The 20,576-nt window shown below is 41.2% G+C and overlaps 1 protein-coding gene across 1 annotated transcript in view; it reads left to right on the top strand.

The window, feature by feature from the left end:
* The window catches only part of OTOG (otogelin), a 170,557-nt gene that overhangs the window by 82,032 nt on the left and 67,949 nt on the right, over window positions 1-20,576 (top strand). The window contains exons 24-31 of the mRNA XM_006024882.1: window positions 296-430; window positions 3,125-3,271; window positions 7,668-7,787; window positions 9,717-9,833; window positions 11,634-11,790; window positions 13,225-13,251; window positions 14,063-14,230; window positions 18,950-19,228. Coding sequence (XP_006024944.1) covers window positions 296-430; window positions 3,125-3,271; window positions 7,668-7,787; window positions 9,717-9,833; window positions 11,634-11,790; window positions 13,225-13,251; window positions 14,063-14,230; window positions 18,950-19,228 — 1,150 coding nt within the window. The remainder of the gene's footprint in view (window positions 1-295; window positions 431-3,124; window positions 3,272-7,667; window positions 7,788-9,716; window positions 9,834-11,633; window positions 11,791-13,224; window positions 13,252-14,062; window positions 14,231-18,949; window positions 19,229-20,576) is intronic.

The following is a 20,576-nucleotide window of genomic DNA, read 5'->3' as shown; positions in this document are numbered from 1 at the left end:
CAGCAGGAAGAAGGTAAAATTTACAATGCCACCTAAGGGAACAGATGAAGGCAGATGAGCCGTGAGGTTTTCTATGCATCTGTGCTACACAGAGTCTAATCTAGTTTTTGTTCTACTTCTCACCTACATATACATTCTGTTGATATTTAATGTGTTTCTTAAATTTTGAGCCATGCCCTAATTATGCTTATAACACATTGCAGTTCCTGTCAGTGATAAGAAAAATGTAATTATTTTGCAAAGCTATAACAAAGTGTTATTGATTTAGTTTACATATTTTGTTTTTCCTCTGCAGAGCACATCGGAAACTAGCTTCTCAGTCATTATAGAAAACATTAACTGCTTTAATACAGGAATCATTTGCAGAAAATATATTTTCATTAATGTTGGGAAATCTTTTATAATTTTTGAGGATGAAACTGGAAATCCAGTAAGTTTTAACTTCTTAATATTACAGTAAGAACACATGTATATTATGATTGCATGTGTTCCTGTTTAACAAAACATCTAAAAGAACAGCTATTCAAAGTAGTCTGCAAAAGTATGTTGTCTTGTATAGTAGATGCTGATTGCATTTGGCTAGTTCATTGGAATCAGTGAGTGAAATGTACAGAATGTAATATATAGAAGGCCAGACTAGATCAGTGGTTCTCAACCTTTTTAGATTCAAGACCTCTCTCAGAAAATGCCAGCTCTTAGCTTGCATCATTTTTGACTATGGAAAAATAATAGAGCACTTCTGTTGCAAAGAACTTGGAATGACCACAACAGGTCAGAATGTTTATGGATTCCTATTGGATATCCCTGGGCTTATCTTGTGAATCATGCTTGTACACCTACCAGTGGCAATATTATGTTGTTCCTACGGTACCATTGATCTCAAGGCACTCCAAGGTGCCATGGGAGTTAGGGAGGGAAACAGGAAGGAGTAGATTAATATGGAGTTACTGGGGAAGGACGTGGTGAGACTGGAGAAGTTGCAGTGGGGAGTAGGTGGTGTTTCATGTGACCCTGTATGGGTAATCAAGGAACAGCTTCCTACTTAATATAAACAGTGTCTTTATTATAGCAGTTTCTTACAGAGCTGTTACAGGGCCTACTGTTCTCCCCCAGCCTCTCTAACTCACTTCCTCTTCCTGTCTCCTCCCCTCACTTCCTGTTCCTCCTTTGGACTCCTCCTTCTGCTGCTGGTTTTGCCTCTGATATCCATACATATTGTTACAGGTGGGAAGGGAAGCATAGCACCGTGGTTGAGAATCACTTGATTAGTTATATGATCATAATGCTTCCTTGTAAGTTTAAAATATTCAAAGGAAGTTTAACTTCAGCAAGCCCAAGATTTCATTTCATGTCTCTGAATTTTTTAACATTTCTATACAATTAAATAAAATAAGTACCAGTTACATTAGTTTGCACTGTGGTTCAGGCAGAGATATTGTTACTACAAATCAGATTCTGCTATCTGTACGCTGAGTTCTGTTACTTCTATATGTATTAACATGGTATAATTTTCTACTATGGTAGAGCCCGAAGGTACAATCAGGACTGAGTCTCTTTGCATTTGGGGCTGTGCACATATATAGTTAAACATGCTCAGTGCCACAAATAGCTTGAAGTCTAATTGGGACTGATTGCAGAAAAAAAGTCCTGTTCTGTGAGTAAGGTTAGGAGACTGTGGCCCTATGTAGGGAGGCTCCTGGTCAAGAAAACCCTGCATATTAATAAAAGTACTTGTGCATGTGCCTACATCCTAATGAAATTAGTAAAAATTGCACCTGTGCACCTTTGAGATTAATTTTGCAGCTCCTTATGAAACCTGTACAGCATTTTCATTCACTGTCCAATCCTGCTGCCTGAAAATGTGAAAAGTCATAGAGAGGAATTCTCTTATCCTTCGCTCATTTACATGACAGTTTTATAGCCCAATTAGTTATATATTTGGCATTTGCACACAAGCTGCAATTCTATTATCCCTGTACAGGGGACACAAATGTGTGTGTATGTAGACTGAGCATGCTCAGTAGACTGCAGTGCTTGAGTATGTACAGATCCATGCATATGCGTATCTGAGAGTTAAGTCCTCTGAGAGGGGCCTCCTTTGTTTTAACCCCAGTACCATGTGGTTGTGGCACTTACCAAGGAAACAGATTCAGGGCTCCACTTACTGAGAGGGCATTTTTGAACCCTCATTTTTAGTACTCTAGCCACCAGACCACAAGTTTGGCACTGTACAGGCCTCTCAGTGTTCCTTTTGAAGGTGAGCTACTGTACCTTCTTGCACTTAACAGTCATGGATTGGAGAGCACTGAGGACATTTCTGCACAGGCATAGCAGTGCTGCTCTGTTTCGGGAGTAGCATGGTGCCTGGGGCAGCATTAGCTTCTGCTGTTCCAATTGCAGTGGCTGCTTTTGTGTTCCCTAACGAAGGTGGTGCCCAGGGCTGCTGCCCCAGTTCACTTCCCTTGGTTATGCTACTGAGTTCACTACTGAGTTTCTGCTCCATTAGAGGCAAAAGTCCAGGCTATCACCTCCGCCCCTCCAAAGCATCAGCCATCTCACTAAGCTACACATGCTCCATGTTACACTCTGGCTCGTGACCCTACATACCTGCCTCTTTCTGCTGCCCAGGGAACATGCTCAAAAGGAGTGAGGCTCCAAAGGAGTGCTGGAGAGAGGACTGCAGAAATGTCTGACTGGTAGAACCATGAGTAAAGTAGTGTGCTAGGAAGTCAGGCAGATACACATTCAGTCCCCCTCTGAGTGAGTGGGACCTAGAACCTGGATCTCTAGCTTTGTAAGTGTGGTATCCCTACATCCAGCTGCTGCTGCTGTGCCATCACCACCACCACATCATGGCGCAGACTCCCTGAGTGACTCCCTATTTTTGGCCCCCCTGAAAATCAGTGCCTGGGGCTAGTGCCCTGCTTGCTCTCCCTAGTTATACTACTGAATGCTCTCACGATCAAAAACTGGAGTACCACGTTGCTTTCTGCTCACAACTCAATACTAGAACAACAATTTTACAATCATCCCTATCATTCATTTTTGGTGTACTTTATTTCTTTGTGGCTAGACACTTTTAAAAGACCTTATGTTATGTATTGGCTTATTTTGTTTTGAACAGAGTCCATCCAGTTATATAGAAAAATTACATACAATACATGTATGGAAAGCTGGATTTTTCACAGTTGTTCATTTTCCACTGGAACACATTACCATTCTATGGGATCAGAGAACAACGATTCATATACAGACTGGACCTCAGTGGCAAGTAAGCAGAAATCAGAACGCCTTAATGCAATTTATACAAACACTTAGCTAACTCCTATCCTGGTTCAAAGTCTAGATTAAAGGACCTAGAAAAAAGAAAACCAACATTCCCACAACACATTTACTGCTTAAGTTAATTGTATTAATTCTCTGACTTTTACTGTCTTATTACTGAATTTTTTTTAAAGAATAAATTAAGGAAAAGCCATTTAGTTTATATGGACCACAGTCTCTACTGGCAGAAATTAGAAGTCAGTGCAGCTGTACTGGTTGGCACAAACTATATATCTAGTGCTATTTTTTTTTAGGAAGGAAATAATTTTTTCTTGCACATCGTGGGTGCTGTTGCAATAAGGATAATAAAGGGATACACATGTGATGCACATACAAACTGTTAAAAGAACATTACTAAGTATAAAATTCAAGCATGTAAAAGTTAGTAATGTCAGCACCATATTTTCTGTGAAGCCTTAGTTTAGACTGTAAGTATTATGATACAGTCTTTAATTAAAGGTTCACATGCTAATTCTTACATATGGCTCAATCGGTTCCAAAGATGGGTGGTGCTCACTGAATGAATGGTTATTCAATATTTTGTTCATTCCTCATTACTCAGCAATATAGCACATGCCTGTATTAAAATGCTGTATAGAAATGAGAATTATTAATATGTTCATGGGCTTTTATAGCTCTCATCATTCTTGTACCTGAGTACTTCATTGCTGTTGATGAGACTGTTATCACAACCCTGTGAGGTGAGGAGGTAATATTGTAAGGGCATTTTACAGATGAGGAACTTGGAAGCAGAGAGTGAGGTCAGAAATGTCCCTCAATTTAGAATATTGAATTTTAATTTTCTTTGGAACACAAGTTGTAATGGGAATGATTTGGACAGTGACACCAGGAAGCTCAGTATTCATGGAGAATTCCACAATAGCTCTGACCAAACACTACACCTCAGCTAGGGATAGACAATCAGAAAGCCTGAGCCCGAATTGATTCAATCTTTGCAGGTTAGTCTAACCTGGCTAGGCTAAATCACTTTGTAACTGCCCAGACATCCCCTCTGCACTGAAAAAATGCTGGCATATGCCTGCAGTGGCTCAGGCTAGAAGCTGGGGGACACTAGAGTAGCCCTCCCTTCCCTTGCACAGGGCTGAGCTGAGTGGGGTGTGGCCAGGCCCCAGCAGAACACTGTGATTAGGGAGGGGTCCCTCCCCTTGATAACAGAGCATTTATCAGCTGTGTTATCAGCATTTAGCACCCCATCAGAAAACAAAGCCTCACTCATTAGTTCAACCTCTTTTTAAACACCTTTTTCCAAAGGAAGGAAAGCAAGGACATTACCAGCTGAGTTGTTGATTAGTTCCAAAAAGCACTAAGTGAACACTGTCCTGTCTGCCTTACACAGCATTAGCTAGCATACCACATGCTGGCTATGGTTCATGCTGTGGGAGAGAGGGGGAAGGGATTTCTGCTTAAGTAGTGAGTGGAGAGGAGGGGAGAGGCACAGGGAAGCCAGCAGACCTTGCTATGTCTGCAAATCTCTGCTGGAGCTCCAGCCAGGGAGCAGAGGGGAGGGGCCAGCCCTGCTGTGGAGCAGAGAGCCCTGCCCAGCCCAGAGAGCATGCTGGGATGCTGGGGGTGTCTGGCTTATCTTAAAACAGCAAGGGGTCTGGGACAAACGTTGCATAAACCAGTTTGAGCCAAATCAGTTAAGTCTGGTACTCCATTCAACCAGGTTTATCTCAGACAGGTTTCACCCATTTTCAACTGCTTTATGTGTACTGAATGTCTGTTCTGTTACAGGTTTAAACTAGTTTCTGATCACTTAAACTGCTTTATGTGTTAATGTCTGTCCCTAGCCCTCATGTTTGCAAGCACCAGCACCGAGTGCAGAACTCTACTAATAAAGATCCAAGTTTTTGCAATCTAAATGGAGTCCCTTTATTATTGCACAGAGCTCTGTGCATGAAACATCTGTGGCCTGACTATTTTAGACAATGTAATCTTATGTTGCACTTCCTATATTCTCAGCACAGCCCCCATTACCTTCAATTGCAACTATGCATGTTTGGCACTTCTACAAATGGTACAGATAGCATCTAGCTCACTGGGGCAGCTTTCTATTTCCAGGCAGTTCTACCTCAGTTACTATACACTTTCCAGCTTTTGTAACAGATGAAGCAAGTATCCTATAGATAGCACCTCCACTGAACAATCGTGATTGAACCAAAACAAGGCCGTTCAATGCAAAGTGTAGCAGGTGTCAGGTAGAAAACAATGGTGTTCATATAGCTAAGGACTGTGTCATAATACATACTGAAAAAAGTGAACTGCAACCTTAAATCCCTTCCCTCCTCACTGGTTCCTTGTTCTAGTTTACTTGCCCAGCCTGTACCAGTTGCTCCCCATCCCCAACTTCTCCAATATCAGCATATCCTTCCTTGCTAATTGCATCCCTCCCTAACTCCCAGTGTAGGTTCCTTGCCCAGCCAGTTACAATCCCTATCATGCATCTCAGTCCTAGTCTGCTTGCTTATCTTGTCAGCCTCCCCCATCACCCATTCCTGTTTTTCCAATCACTACCTGCCAGCTTTGGGTACCGAGTCTCCCCTCTCCTTGGGACAAGGGCACCTTGCATCAGTCTCTTCCCCCAGCCTCCTTTGCATACATAGCTCTTGTTTCTTTTACATTTGAATTGGGCAGCTTCCTCCTCTGTGATGCTTATGCCCAAAGTGAAGTCACTGAGGCTAGGGACAGACATTCAAAAAGCCTGAGCCTGAACTGATTCAACCTTTGCACGTTAGTCTAAGCAAGCTAGGCTGAACTGCTTTCCAACCACACAGACAATCCCTCTGGACTGAGGAAATTCAGGTACATCCCTGCAGTGGCTCAGGCTGGAAGCCGGGAGTGGGGGTGCTAGAGCAGCCCTCCCTGCCCTTCCACAGAGCTAAACTGAGGGGGGCATGGCCAGGCCCCAGCAGGGCTCTGATTAGGGAAAGGTGTGAACCCTCACCCTACCTGCACTCCCACACTTTTCCCCACTCTCTGCTCAAGGGGTAGGGGTGTTGCCAGCCTGTAGCCCTGGGCTAGCACTCTGAGGCAAGGCTGGGGGGAGGGTAGGGGTGTAAGGGTGCAGTGCATGCAACTGTTGATGATACAGAGATTTTCACTCTCCCCCTCTGCTTTTGTATACTGTCTGCAGCAAACTGACAGGCAAGCAAGCTGGAGGGGAGGTGGCAGCTGATAACAGTGTTTATCACCCTTATCTCAGTGTTAGTATACAGATGCCTCAGCAAAGGCAGAGGGGAGGGGGGGAATTTGTGTTTAGCAGAGAGTGGTGACGAGGAGGGAGGGGAGCAAACAGCTCTTTTAAAATGTTTCCAAGGAAGAACATTAAACTACCTGTTGAGTAGCTCCATAAAGTTTGTCTACCTTTGTTTCTTCCACAGCATGAATTATAGCCAGCATGTGGTCTGCTAGCTAAGCCAGAGGTGTCTGCTAGAGGTGTGTGTGTGGGGGAATAATACCTGTTTAGCACGGAGAAGCCAGACAGATGCAGAGGGGAGGGGCCAGCCCTGATGTGGAGCAGAGAGCCCTGCCCAGCCCAGAGAGCATGCTGTGATGCTGGGGGTCTCTCTTTTAACCAGCAAGGGGTCTGGGGCAGACATTGCCTAAACCAGTTTAAGCCAAATCAATTAACTCTGATTAAACCAAGTTTATCTCAAACCAGTTTCAGCTATTCTCAGATTGGTTTATATGCACTAAACATCAGTTCTGTTACAGGTTTAAACCAGTTTCTGATCACTTAAACTGGTTTATGTGTAATTTCTGTCCCTAGCCTGAGAGTACAGGAACAATAGTTTCCCTTCTCCTGGTTCCAGTCCTTAGACCCTGACCAGTCACAGCAGCTTAGAAACTTCAGTTGCAGGACTTATTCTGAGACTGGAACGTACAAAATGCAAATAGATTGTTTAGGAAATTTAGCCACTAACATCTAAGAAGTCTACTGAACAGCTTGAACTGCAGATTTTCAAAGGCTTATACTCTCTATTTCATCAGAAAAGCAAAAAGCTCATCTCTGATACAAAGACCACACACTGTCAAGTTTCAAGTCCCTGCTCCAGAGATAACCATAATTTTCATCTTAAATGCCAAACCATTTTCTCTTAGTCTTGTTCTCAGAAATAGTGTTACCATTTTGGCTGAAATCTGGGGAAAAAAATTGTCTGAGACATGGAAAATTTCTGGCTAACATAAAAGTTTGGGAAAGCTACCAACCATGGGAAACAGGGTTTTATAATTCAAAGCAATTTTAATAATAGGTGTGGCCAGTAATTCCACAGCAAATATATATATATATATATTTTAATGTATAGTATATATCTTTTTAGGGTGAACTGACTGGATTATGTGGAAATTTTGACTTGAAAACAGTGAACGAAATGAGGACTCCAGAGAATTTTGACTTAACAAATGCCCAAGAGTTTGGAAGTAGTTGGGCAGCTGTAGAGGTAAGTAATAATAAACATGTCTTTCTTAGTATCTCCTTGCTTGATTACACTATACAGTTTATCATTTCTGCACCCAGTAATCCCATGCTCTGAAAATCAGATTAGCTGCAGGTAGTTCTTACAATACCTACAGATCATGTATTTATAATACCTCATGACACTGAAATAATAATAATAGAAGAAAAATAAATAGGGCACCTTTTGTAACAGATGTTACATCACCGTTGCACAGAAAATCAATGTGCACTTTGCTTATGCTTTAAATATACTGCAGTTTTATGTTAAAATCAACATATTGTTCAAAGAGTAATAAAAACTTGCACAACTCTCTTGTACATGTCTGTCGCTCCACTAGAAAATCTGTAAATCAAAATTTCATTTATTTTCAGTTTGCAGACACAGTAGATATATACATATTTTGTTTGCATGATTTAATGTAGCATCTTTAGCTTAAGATGATGAACCATGATGAAGCTCCTAAGGTTGTTTTCAGAAGTCCATTGAGACTTTTTTTTAAAGTAGGGGCTGACAATATATGGCCACTGGATCCAGCTCATGATGCTGAAGAGCTTTGCCTGCCCTTGCACCAGCACTGGGGCTGGGCAGCAAAGAGCTGTGCCAGGGCTGGGCAGCTTCCAGCTGCTCTCATGCTATTGCCACTGCTCCCCACCCTCCTGGCTCCAGTCCAATGGGGGTGGGTGGTGTTAGCAGTGGGGGCCCTTTCCTGCACCTATGTTGAGACCATGCAGATGGGAGCTACACCTGTGCTGCCACTGCCTCCCCATCCTATTACTCATCAGCTGCAGTGTGGACACAGCTTCCATGTAATAAGCTGTGCCAGGACCAGGCATCCATAAACTGTGTTTGCAATGCCACCACTTCTCTCCCGCCTCTCTTAGCTGTGGTGTAGGTGCAGTTTCAAGCTGATAGGGAGCTGCCATGGGGCTGGACAAATTTCACCTGTGCCCACACCGCAGCCAGGGTGGATAAGGGGGAGGTAGCAACAGCATGAATGAAGTTTGTAGGTACTGGCACAGCTCCCCAGTGCTAGAAGCTGCGCCCATGCCCCAGCCGGCGGGGGGAGGGCAAGCTGGGAGAAGTAGTGGTGGCATGGGTGCAGCTCCCAGCTGCCTGGCTTGAGCATGGGCATGGGGAAAGACCCCCTCCACTAATACAGTGCTAAAACCATCTGGCCTGTGCTGGAATGGAGCCGGGTCCTTCTGTAAAGGTCACTGGCCCCTGTCTTAAAGTAAAAGGTTTAACTACAGAAAACAGGAAAATTCAGTATAAGTCACCTAATTCATGTCTGGATGACTCAAGTGAATAATTAACTCAGAAGACACTGAGTTTATTCAGTCTGGCAGTCTTTAACTCAAGGGGGAAAAAACATTTTTTTTAAACTGAATTTTCAGTGCTATAAAGAATATTGACAGTGGGAATGATGCTTTCTGGCAGAACAAGGAAGAGTTGGCTTTACATCATCAGTGCAACTTATTGCTCACAACTGGTAAATATCCAACCGTGAAAACACAATAAGAGGGGAAAATATTCTTTACATGTGCTGAAAAATTAAAAACTGAACTGTTTATTGCCATATATTTGGTGGTGATCTCTCAGTCCTCTGCTTTTGGTAGCAGTTAAAGAATGAGGGTCTGGCCCTCTAAATCATGTGCGTACTATTTATTATTTATGCTATTAATAAGGATTAAGAATTAAACCCAGCAACATCTACACATAATATTGGTGACTTAGCTTTTCCACTTTTTGTCCAGAAAAGTAAAATATTTTCCCATATTGCTTTTTATTTTTCAAATATACATATATTTTATTTCAACTTGATTTTTTTTTACACTGTTTTTGAAAGTTCAAATATTACAGTGGTTCTGAAGTGTGCTTCTGAATAGGTGATGATTTTCCTTTCTGGTTCAGTGTGTTGACAGCTCTGACATTCGTAATCCATGTAGTCTGAATCCACTTAGAGAGCCATTTGCCAAGAAGGAATGTGGGATACTGTTAAGCGAAACGTTTGAAGCTTGCCATCCAGTGGTGAGTAGTGATGACAAATAAAATGATATACAGTTCTATCTTCATGATTAAAAAGAAACTTTATTTTTCAGCCTACACCAATTTATCTGCCATTCCTGTCTGTCATGACAGATTAGAATAAGAGAGAAAACTTAGCCCATATCTTTTCATATTCTAAAACATCAGCAGTTAGTTGGATCTTACATAAGGCTCACATGTGCTCTTAGTCAGTCTCCAATTCATCTAGACTCATTCCATTAATTAGCCATGCTTTAGGGACCAATTGTTTTATTTTTACACAGAGCACTGCAGTTGATCCTATTAATACAGATGAATTGAAGGGAGGGCCAATTATATCTTTCTTTCTCATTCATCCACTGGGTACTTATACATCAACGTACCTACTTGCTGGATTGTTTTATACAGGGAAATAGTAATATTCACCTATCTCACATTTTTGAGCCTATTTAAGCAAATACAGCATATCCTGACAGTGTGAACGCTGAAGACTTTTTTCCCAGAATAAAGTTAAATAGATTCCTTCACTCAAGTAATACCTGAGAATATAAATAAGCCATATATCTGGTTCTGAAAGTCAACAGATGCAGGCTGTGTTAGAGAAATAGAAGAAGTTATTTTGAGACCAGGGTTGAACATTGAAAAACCCCAAGATGCCCTGGAGTATTCAAGTCAAGGGACTACAAGTGACCCCAGCTTATTTTAGTTGTCAAGGTGTGTGTGTGTGTGGGGGGGGGGAGAGGGGGGAGATGGAAAGTAGCTAGGCCCCAAATAAAGATCATAACATGATTTTATGTGGGAGCAAATGTTGCAGTTTTCTCCCTGTAATTTGTCCACTAGGTAAACAAGTAGTTGTAATCTTTATTAGTTCCTGAGAATCCTTCAAGTGTAGGCCTATATAGAGGGGCAAGAATTTCTTAGGGTGATATCTTTTATTGAACCAATCATGCAGAGTCCATTGTAATAATTCAGTTAAAAAAATAACACTGCTAATTGTTTATTTTTCTTTTAAATTTGGTCACACACCTCCAGACTTCATGACAATCACAGCATCATTTATATGAGTGTTTTTAAACACTGAGAAATCAAGTTTTATTACTAGTTTTACCATATGCTTTATCATTTATTAAATGACTTGTACAGTTAATGGTTATTAACACACTTGTTAGGTTTATTTATCTGTAGTTAATTTATAATTTAGTTTAATTTCTTAATCTTTAATATTTTTAATTTACTACAATTTAAACATGACAACCATTGTTCTATCTCCTACTTCAAGACAACATGAAGTAGGAGATAGATGAACATCACATAGAGGTCTTACTAAATGGATTCTTATATATAATATACTTTAATTATAATGCTTAAAACTGGACAGGTATCTTCTGATTATGATGGTGAAATAGTTTGCTTTTCATTTTATACAAATACATAAAGTAATGGGAGTGTAACTGGTAGAGTGGTTAAGGTGTCTTTCTGTGTCTCTGAAGTTGTGAGATCAGTCTCTTCTCTGGACCCATGAAAGGCTACCCCCAGTTCACATTAACTGCATATGGGTACCTGGTCATTTGGATTTGGGAACTGCTCCCTTCAATGTTATTGGCTACAGACACTGGTGTGCCTTAACCAGAAGTTGCCTGATGGGTTGGTAGGCTTTGGTGGGCCCTTGTCTTAAAATAATAGTTCTCATAAGCTTTTAAAATCTTACATGGTAAATTGTCAAGCACTTACAGCTTTGCATTGAAATTACTGTTGTCAGAATCTATCTGTGAATTATTTTAAAATAAGATTTATCTTCTTCAGGTTGATGTCACCTGGTTTTATTCAAACTGTTTAACAGACACATGTGGCTGTAACCAAGGAGGTGATTGTGAATGTTTCTGTACGAGTGTATCAGCATATGCACATCAGTGCTGTCAGCATGGAGTCACAGTAGACTGGAGATCTCCCAGAGTGTGTCGTAAGTGCTACCCACCCAGCCATTGACAATTCGTATATCGGATCTAATCTTGAAAAAATAACCAAATTAGAGTCAGCTGAGCATAGCCCTTGTACATGTCACTCTTTAGGGAAGGGATCTGTTGGATGGAACTCCCAGCTCCAGCTGTTCCTGGGTATCTAGAGAAAATAGTCCACATAGCCCACTGCTTGGTCCATATGGATTTGCACTGTATGTTGAGCCACTTGTCATTTCCATATTTGTAGGTAACACATCCACGTTTTCTTCCTTTCCCATGGTGTGAATGGAAGTGTAGAGTCCCTTGTACAGGGTATGTAGAGCGCCACTCAAACTGCTGACAAGAAACCACTTGGGCAGAATGTGATTGTGGCATACTCCTACTCCAAATACTATGATTTTAGGTTCAAGAGAATAGAGAATGTGCCCAATAATTCATAGAACAAATCTTGTCTCTTTGTTCCAGGAGCTTTACAATCTTATATGCCTTAGAAAACACAGTTCTTTATCTACCTCGTCCAAGACAACGTGCAGGAAGTGAAGGATTACAGTGTTTTAAGGAAATACAAATCAGAACGTAAAAATAGTGCTTTACTATTAGTCATTAGCTTTACAGTAGGTCCAGGAGGCTCATACTGAAAGTATGGGCAAAAGGGGACAGGGAATTACCACACATCAGCTGCTCTGTAGTAATTCCTTGTGTGCATGCTGTTAACCCGTAGCAGGTAAAAGCTAACCCATGGTAGTTTAGCACTTTTTAATTGGGAAGCTCGCTGCTATAGATTAACTTTTTTACTACAGGTTAAGTGCATGCACATGGAAAGTTACTGTGGAGCAGCTGATGTGGCAAATTCCATCTCCCTTTTATTTCATGGTAACATGTTTTCATGTCCGTGTCCTGAGATAAAGGCCTTATCATACAGTACCTAGTTTAAATGCATAGTTTGGGACACCCCATGTCTTGTATAGCTGATAGGGAAAGGTGAACAAATGATAAGAGGAAGAATTATTCCAATTTTAGAGATGGAGAATGAAAGTACAGAGAAACTGAGTACCTTGCCTGAAGTGATATATTAAGAAAGCTCTGCATAACTTCTGACGTTATAGATTATATGTTATAAATGTTATGCTAATATTTTAATGTCATCAAGGAAGATTGCCAAGCTCAGTGTGGACCACTAGAGGTCACAAATAGACAATTTTATGTGTTTGTAATAGCTGTGTGCTAGGTATAGTTCAGAGGTTACTGCATTTTGCTAAAATATTTTGCTAATTTGATTGAAAATAAATAAATAAAGTCTGTGCACAATCTAATTGTTGGCCTTTGGTTTTGGATTGATTTTTGTCTTTACCTTCATTAAGTAGGTTAAATGAAAACTTGTTTAAATTTCAGGTCTGCTAAATATCTAAGTGTGTTTTTTCATTTATATTTTTTAGCTTATGACTGTGAATATTTTAATAAAGGTAAGTCATCTAAGGGTTGGTAAGACATCAAGAAATGTATTATTACTCTGTATTAACTGTTATAATTTTGAATAAAAGAAGCAGCTTTGGATTTAGATTCCTGATGAGAGAAGAAAGTTGCAATTACTTTATATTTTTAAAGTTCATGTTACTATATTGCAAGCATGCCTTGCTTTTCCAGTGTTCACTTATCTTGGAATATATACTGAACCAAAGTTTGCTTAATTCATAACTTATTTGCAGTTTTTATAAATGTCTGGGTCAGGAATAAATGGCTTTTCATTAAGAAATAAATACCATATTTTACCTGATAATTATTTAATCATATGCTAGTGACATACACTGCCTAGGACAATCTTATACTTTAAAATTGATACTTGATTGTTAAGTGATCTAATTTCCCATGTGTATTTTGTTGGGTAACCTGAAGAGGGAGCTTTCTATCAAGACATGTGGTGTTTAAATATTAGTGTCCAAGTCAATCTGAGGTAAAAATTTCAATGTTCAAAATACCTTTTAAATCTGTTTACTGAACCTATGTTAAAGTCTTTTTCTTTAGGATAGGCTGTAATATTGAGTTTTGCATTGCGCTCAGAATTATGCAATTTTAATCACAGCTATTACATTGAGATTTGGAGCATTTTTCTTTAAGGCACACCCATTGTAGTTAAGCAAATGGAGCCTGGATTTATTTTGTAGTCTGGAACTGTTATTTAATTTGTCCCTATATTATTGACCATAACAATATGTGAGAGAGTAGCTAATCATGATACTCAGTATAAAAGGTAATTGTGGCTTCTCTTTTTGTCAGCTCTGGGGAAGGGTCCCTACAAACTGGTCAGCTACTTGGATGAAGAAATTGCAATGGCAGCCCAACTGATTGGTGGTTATGTTTTCCCAATGAGAGCAAAAGATTTTGTTCCTGGAGATGCAATGAGCTTTATGCTGACTTCAGGATTATATAAACCCAAAGCACATGGTAAATTTGCTGTAACATGAAAAATAAGTGAGAAGCTTAACAAAAGTGAAGTGTGTATTGAAAATGCAGAACAAATTCAATCCTTGGATGTAAGTCTGTGTCTGAGCATAGAATTGAGTAATAACCGCTTTTTTTTTTTACAGCTCTCAGCAGTTACTAAATATTAGGGGTGTGCAAAACGGGCCGTATTCAATTTGGATTCAGATTTGGCCCGAATCGGACAGTGTTTGATTAATTGATTTGGATCACTCCCCAATTTGATTCGGCCAAATCCAAAGATTCGATGCTGATTCGGAGAATCAGTGATTTGGCTATAGACACAACTTTAAATGTTTTTTCTACATACCTTGAGATACCAGGCGCGGCCCGTGAACACTACGATGGTGGGGTGGATGGAGCATCCCATAGGAGCGTGGGGATCGCCTCGTGTGTACAGCAGGAAACCTGGAAGTACTTCTGGTTCACTTCCGGATCTGCTGGGGACCCCCTGCACCCTCCTGGCTCAAAAATTGGCTGCAGGGGGACCCTGGGTACCCCCCCCAGACCCAGGAGACACCAGTCGCCGAGCCGGGGGGGTGCAGGGGCCCCCCTCAGTATGCTCCCCAGCAGACCTGGAAGTGGACCGGAAGTGCTTCTGGTCCACTTCTGGGTCTGCTGCCAAGTGCACTGGGGAGGACCCCATGCTCCTGTGGGACGTTCCATTGCAGCATTCACGAGCCACCTGGTACCTTGAGGTATGCAGAAAAAACACTTAAAGCTGTGTCTATATCCGAATCACCGAATCTTTCTGAGTCTCTCCAAATCGATTCGGAGGGTTCCGATTCGATATGGAGAGATTAAAGGGCCCTCCGATTTGATTTGGATTTGGAGATTCGGCCATGGAATTGGGCCGAACCTCTGCCGAATCGAATTAGGGACCAAAGCTTCGCACAGCCCTAGTAGAAACATCTTTGTTTAACCATGCCAGACAACTTTTGTCTAACCAGCTGTTTACAACTTCCAATAGCAAAGATTTTATAACTTCCACAGTTCATGGTTTCAAGTGCTTAAACGTCCTTCTAACTTAGTTCTTAATATCTAATCAGCATTTATCTTGTTTTAGTTTGAGTTTCTTGTCCCATTCCCTTTGAACTCAGAGACAAATTGATCACCTTACTTTTTATAACAGCAAAAGTATTTGAAGGCTGCTAACAAATCCTGTGGATTTTCTCTTTTCTAGACTAGATAACACCAGTTCTTCCAATTTTTCCTCATGCCATGTTTAACTCTAATCATTTTTCCAGTTTGTTCACCTTTTTCTTAAAGTCTGGTGTTCAAAATTTAACTCAGTACTCCAAATAAGTTTTGATCCATGTAGAACAGAGTGAAAAACTCCCCTCTTTCCAGGATGCTATTTGCAGTCTTTGTAGTGATACCACATTGTTGACTTTTATATAATTTGTCAACAAATGTGTGATAATCTATCACTCTAGGTCCTTTTCTCCACTACTATAGCCTGCATGATGATTCTTCATTATATAGTTCTGTGTTTGAGTCTTTTCTAATTGTACCACTTTGTACTTGTCCTTATGGCACTTCGTTTGTCGTGATAATTTCTTCCAGTTTTACATTGAGCCATTTATGACAACTGTTTGAGTTGGATTATCCAATCAGTTATGTACCTGCCTTATAATAGTTTCAAACAGACCATATTTCCTTAGCTAACTTGTAAGAACGTCAGTGTCAGAAGCACTTTATGCACATTAACTTACCATAAATTTCTGACCTTGTGCATCAGGTCCCTAGAGAGCCTGAAGACAGAGCTTCTGCATGTGTTGCCTACAGTGAAGCAGTGCTTGCTAACAACTGTCTTTGTGGACTGAAAATATGGGCCATGTAAATGGACTGAGAAAATGGCAGGACTGTAACTACTGATTCTCTCAGAACCACAAACTGACCCCAAACCACATATAGGAAACCAAAATTTGCCCCTTTTGTCTACATTGTCACTCTGGCTTTGCCCAGCCACAGTAACAATGTAGAAGCTTAGACCTTTCAAAACTCCTTCTCTCAGAAGCAGTTAAGTCTCTTAGGTACCTCCCTATTTTATCTTCTGCCTGTCTTCAGACTAATGCAGCTAACCATCTCTATACAGGCACCCCCTGCTTAGCGCTCTTAATTGGTTCCAGAAAAACTGAGCGTTAAGTGGAACTGTGCTAAGCGAAACCCATTTCCCCATAGCAATTAATGTAAGTAAAGATGAATTAGTTACTGCCTGCCCCACCACTGCCTCTCCCCACTTCCTCATCCCCCTGCCGGCACTCCAGCCCCACGTACCAGCTCAGGCCTGTGCTCCTGCCACTCCGCTCTGGGTTCCCACTGTTCCTGTCCCTGGGCACTGGCATAGGTCCCATGCTCATGCCCGGCCCCCCCTCGCTGCTTCTCACTACTGCCGCCTCTCCTCCCCCCCCTCACCTGCCCACCGGCCTCTCTGGCCCCACTTGCCAGCCCGGGCACTGGCACTACTACTGCCCCACTCTGGGCACTGGCCCTTGCCGCTGGGCACCAATGCAGGCCGCACGCTCCTGCCACCCCACTCTGGGCACCGGCCCCCGCTGGCCCTGGCCCTGGGCACCGGCGCAGGCCCTGTACTACTTGTCTCTGTTGCCGCCACTTCTCCCCACCCCCACCTGCTCCAGCCCAGGCACCGGTGCTCCTGCCACCCTACTCTGGGTGCAGACTTCCAGTGGCCCCACAGACCAGCATAGGCCCCATGCTCGTGCCCCACACCCTGGGTGTGGGCCCCTGTTGGCCCTGGCCCTGGGCACCAGGTTGGGTCCCCTGCTCCTCCCCTGTTTTGCAGCTGCTTGTCTCTACCCTGCCCCACCCCTGCTTCGGCACCATGTGCCAGCCTGGGCCCACACTTCTGCTGTCCCACCTGGGGCCCTCATGCCTGCCCGCCCACTCACTCATCTTCCACTCACTGCTGCCGCTGCCACTTCTCCCTGCCTGCCCGCCTGCAGACACTCCAGTTCTACTGAGCGCTATAGTGAAACTGGCTGAGTGCTCAGCGGAATCAGGTATTAATTCTAAATGAGTGCTATGGCAAAATAGTACTAACTGAAACCGCATCAAGCTGGGGTTGTCTGTACTCGTGATTTGGGAAGATAGGTTCCTTGCAAATAGAACTTTCACAATTCAGAAGATCATTTAGCATTCTGTCATTTAGTCACCTGGCACTGGATGAATTGATAATATCTGTAAAATACTTATGTACAGCATCATCATGCTTATAGTGTACATTTTTCATCATTATAGCTCTACAGACTGTAGCTTCTTCTGAGATTATATTTAGTATTTCAAAGCAGATATAATATCATATCCCAGAAAAATAAATATATTTTGTTAGCTTCAAAGAAGAGATGATAAAAGAAGATCAGGAGATTTTGGTAATAAAGATACTGGTATAGACAGAAGAGGTGTCACATGTAAGGCTACCTGCTCCAGCTAGTAAGGGGAAGATGCCCTGTTGCACTCCGTTCTATTGTTCAAATAAATGTTGTCATGCTTGGAAAATAAGTTGATCTTCCAGAAATTTGGTACAGAGCATGATAGAACATCTGTTTAATGGAGATTATTTGTTCTCTATGCAGTATTTTAAAAGAAATAGTATCCTGTCCTGAGGGGATAGTTGATTTTACAGTAGTTTTATGGTTACTTTAAAGAGAATACCACAGTTTACAGGAAAATAAAATGAAGTAATACTGTGAGCAACAGATGCCTGTAACATGCTCTAGTTCTTCTACCCATATACTGAATGGTACCTTATTCAGCAAATAGTACCAAAATAATTTGCTTTAAGCCAGTGAGACTGCTTTAGGGGTAAGGTATTGGCCTGGGTAAGGTTGCCAGAACAGAGCCCTTACTGGAACAAAGACATTTTCCAAATCTGTTATTAACGTTATTTGTTCTGGGGCTTGGCTAGAGAACTGAATTCTTGGAAGCTCCAAAAGCATGACCCTGCATGTGGAATGCAAAATGTACTTCAGTATCTTATTTTTATAAAAGTAATTGAGCTTTTGAGCTATAACTTCCAAATGAGCAAGTGTAACTTCCTAAAATTAGGTAGGTGTTATTTTCAATTTTGGATTAAAATTATGCCTAACAAAGGTACTGAAGAGATGTTATATTTATTAGTTAGATTTCTTCACCTTTGTATTGACAAGTACACTAGAAGTGTAGCTAGAAATGTGGGCACCCAGGGCTGGGGTGTCAAATATTGAAGACTGGGCAGGGTGGAAACAGTAATGAGTACCTTACCTTTTGGTGCAGGGGCCATTTCAACTTCTGTGGTGCAACCTCCCTAAACCTGGGCTGATTCTTCAGCAGTGGCAGCTGGACAGGCTCCCCAAGGGCTGCTCTGCTAGAGCCCCTCTAAGTCAACTCCTAGAGCTAATACCCAGCTCACCATCCCAGTTATGCTCCTGAAGTACCCTATCCTACATGGAATAACTTTCTGTCCAAAGGGCAATTTTGGAGATAGAGGAATCCAGTGTGAACGAGGCTTGCCAGTATTTGTGTTTATAAAAATGCGCATTTAAAATATTTTCTAAACTGGCATATCTTCATTCCTGTTCGGTAGTCGTGACTTGAGTGATGTTACATCAGAGATGAATCTGTGCCACCATACCTAATAATACCTATTATTACCATAATAATATTATGATATGTATTTTTCAGATCCCAACTTAGTTTCATTTGAAACAGCTGACAGACCAAATTATTTCCTTCATTTGGCTCCTAATGATACCCTGATTCTTTCCAAATGGGAACAAAGTGAAGAGTTCCACAACAGATCCACATTTGCTATCCACAAGGACACTTGGCTCCCAGGTTACAGTGCCTTCGAGTCATTTGCAAAGCCAGGTTTCTTCATCCACATTTCAGCTTCTGCGGTTGAACTTTTCAAGTACCATCATTCAGAAGAATTCAGACTCTCTACCCTTTTTAAACTCGTTGGTAGGTACTTAAGTATATTATGAACCATAATTTTATTCTTGAACTATATTTGAAAGTGTGTTTTTCAACCAATTCTGACCTAATTTTCATCAATCAGAGGAAATGATTTAGCTTGTTCATTCCAGTTTAAATTGATATACAGTAAAAGCCACGTTACCTGGCACCTTACAAACCGGCACGCTCTATTAACCAGCATGTTGGCTTGTAACATAAAAGTGAAACTGGAAGTGCCCATCATGGCACTTCTGGTTTTGCTGTGCCCCCGCAGCCCAGGGCATAGCAGTCTGCATGGGGCCCCCCCTTCCTGTCCCCCGGCACACTGACATACTGGGAGCGCTGGAGGGGTGGCGGAGGACCGGATGTGGCAGGAGAGGCAGCGGCCCAAACAGGCAAAGACACCTGTTTGGGTCTCTCAGGTAACCGGCATATTTGGTTATCAGGCACCCCCCATTCCCCATGGGTGTCAGATAACAAAGCTTTTGCTATAGTAGAATTTGCATTGATATAGCAGAAAACTGACAATCTGATGCATCTTTCTCGCCACTACAAATTAGAAATAACTTAATTTTATTTAATGGAATTATATTAGTATAAAACTAGTGTAAGAAAGAGGGTCTGACATGTCTTTTGGCATTATAAACAATGGGAGGAAAAATAAGTTGAAATTTAAAGAAGGATGCTGAAAGATAATGACAGCAATGGGAAAGTTTATTTTACCTTCAAATAGCTTTAGCATAAATTTAAAGTTTTGTAACATACTGTACAAATTATTTCAGAGAGAGTCATAATTGTTATGGAGAGACTGATATACAGAGCGCAGGGTGCAATAAATCTCAAATAGACATGTAGCAAAGTGAAGATGCACTAATGTAAGGGTGATATGGAGAAAAAGCAAGATTTTTTTTTTTTCCCTTTCCATTTCCTTTTAGCCCTAGGAATTTTCTTATTTCAGTTTTGCATAAAGATTCCTGAATAGATTTTGTGGATGACAGGACTCAAACATTATAGTATGAGTGGAAAAATAATCTGAATCAGTGCATATAAGATTATAAAGAAAACAAAAATATTCTGAAACTTTTTTCTGCAGAAAACGTTGACCGTCTTCAAAAAAAAAAAAAAAAAAAAAAATGAAAAGCAACAGTTGTTTGGCTTTTTTTTTTTTAATGAGAATCTAACATTTTGAGGAAAACATTACACTATTTTCATTTGTTGATAACTCAGTTTTCCATCAGAAGATTTCTGACCAACCCTGAAAGTCTGGGTATAATATGGAAGGGGGATCAGTGTCTCTCTCATGTGTATAAGTTATGGAACAGGAAAGAATTTATTCCATTTTGGTTTTGCTTCC

Source organism: Alligator sinensis, unplaced genomic scaffold (genome assembly GCF_000455745.1).
Source record: "Alligator sinensis unplaced genomic scaffold, ASM45574v1 scaffold447_1, whole genome shotgun sequence".
In the NCBI taxonomy this organism is placed as follows: Eukaryota; Metazoa; Chordata; order Crocodylia; family Alligatoridae; genus Alligator; species Alligator sinensis.
This window is presented reverse-complemented; position numbering and strand designations above follow the sequence as displayed.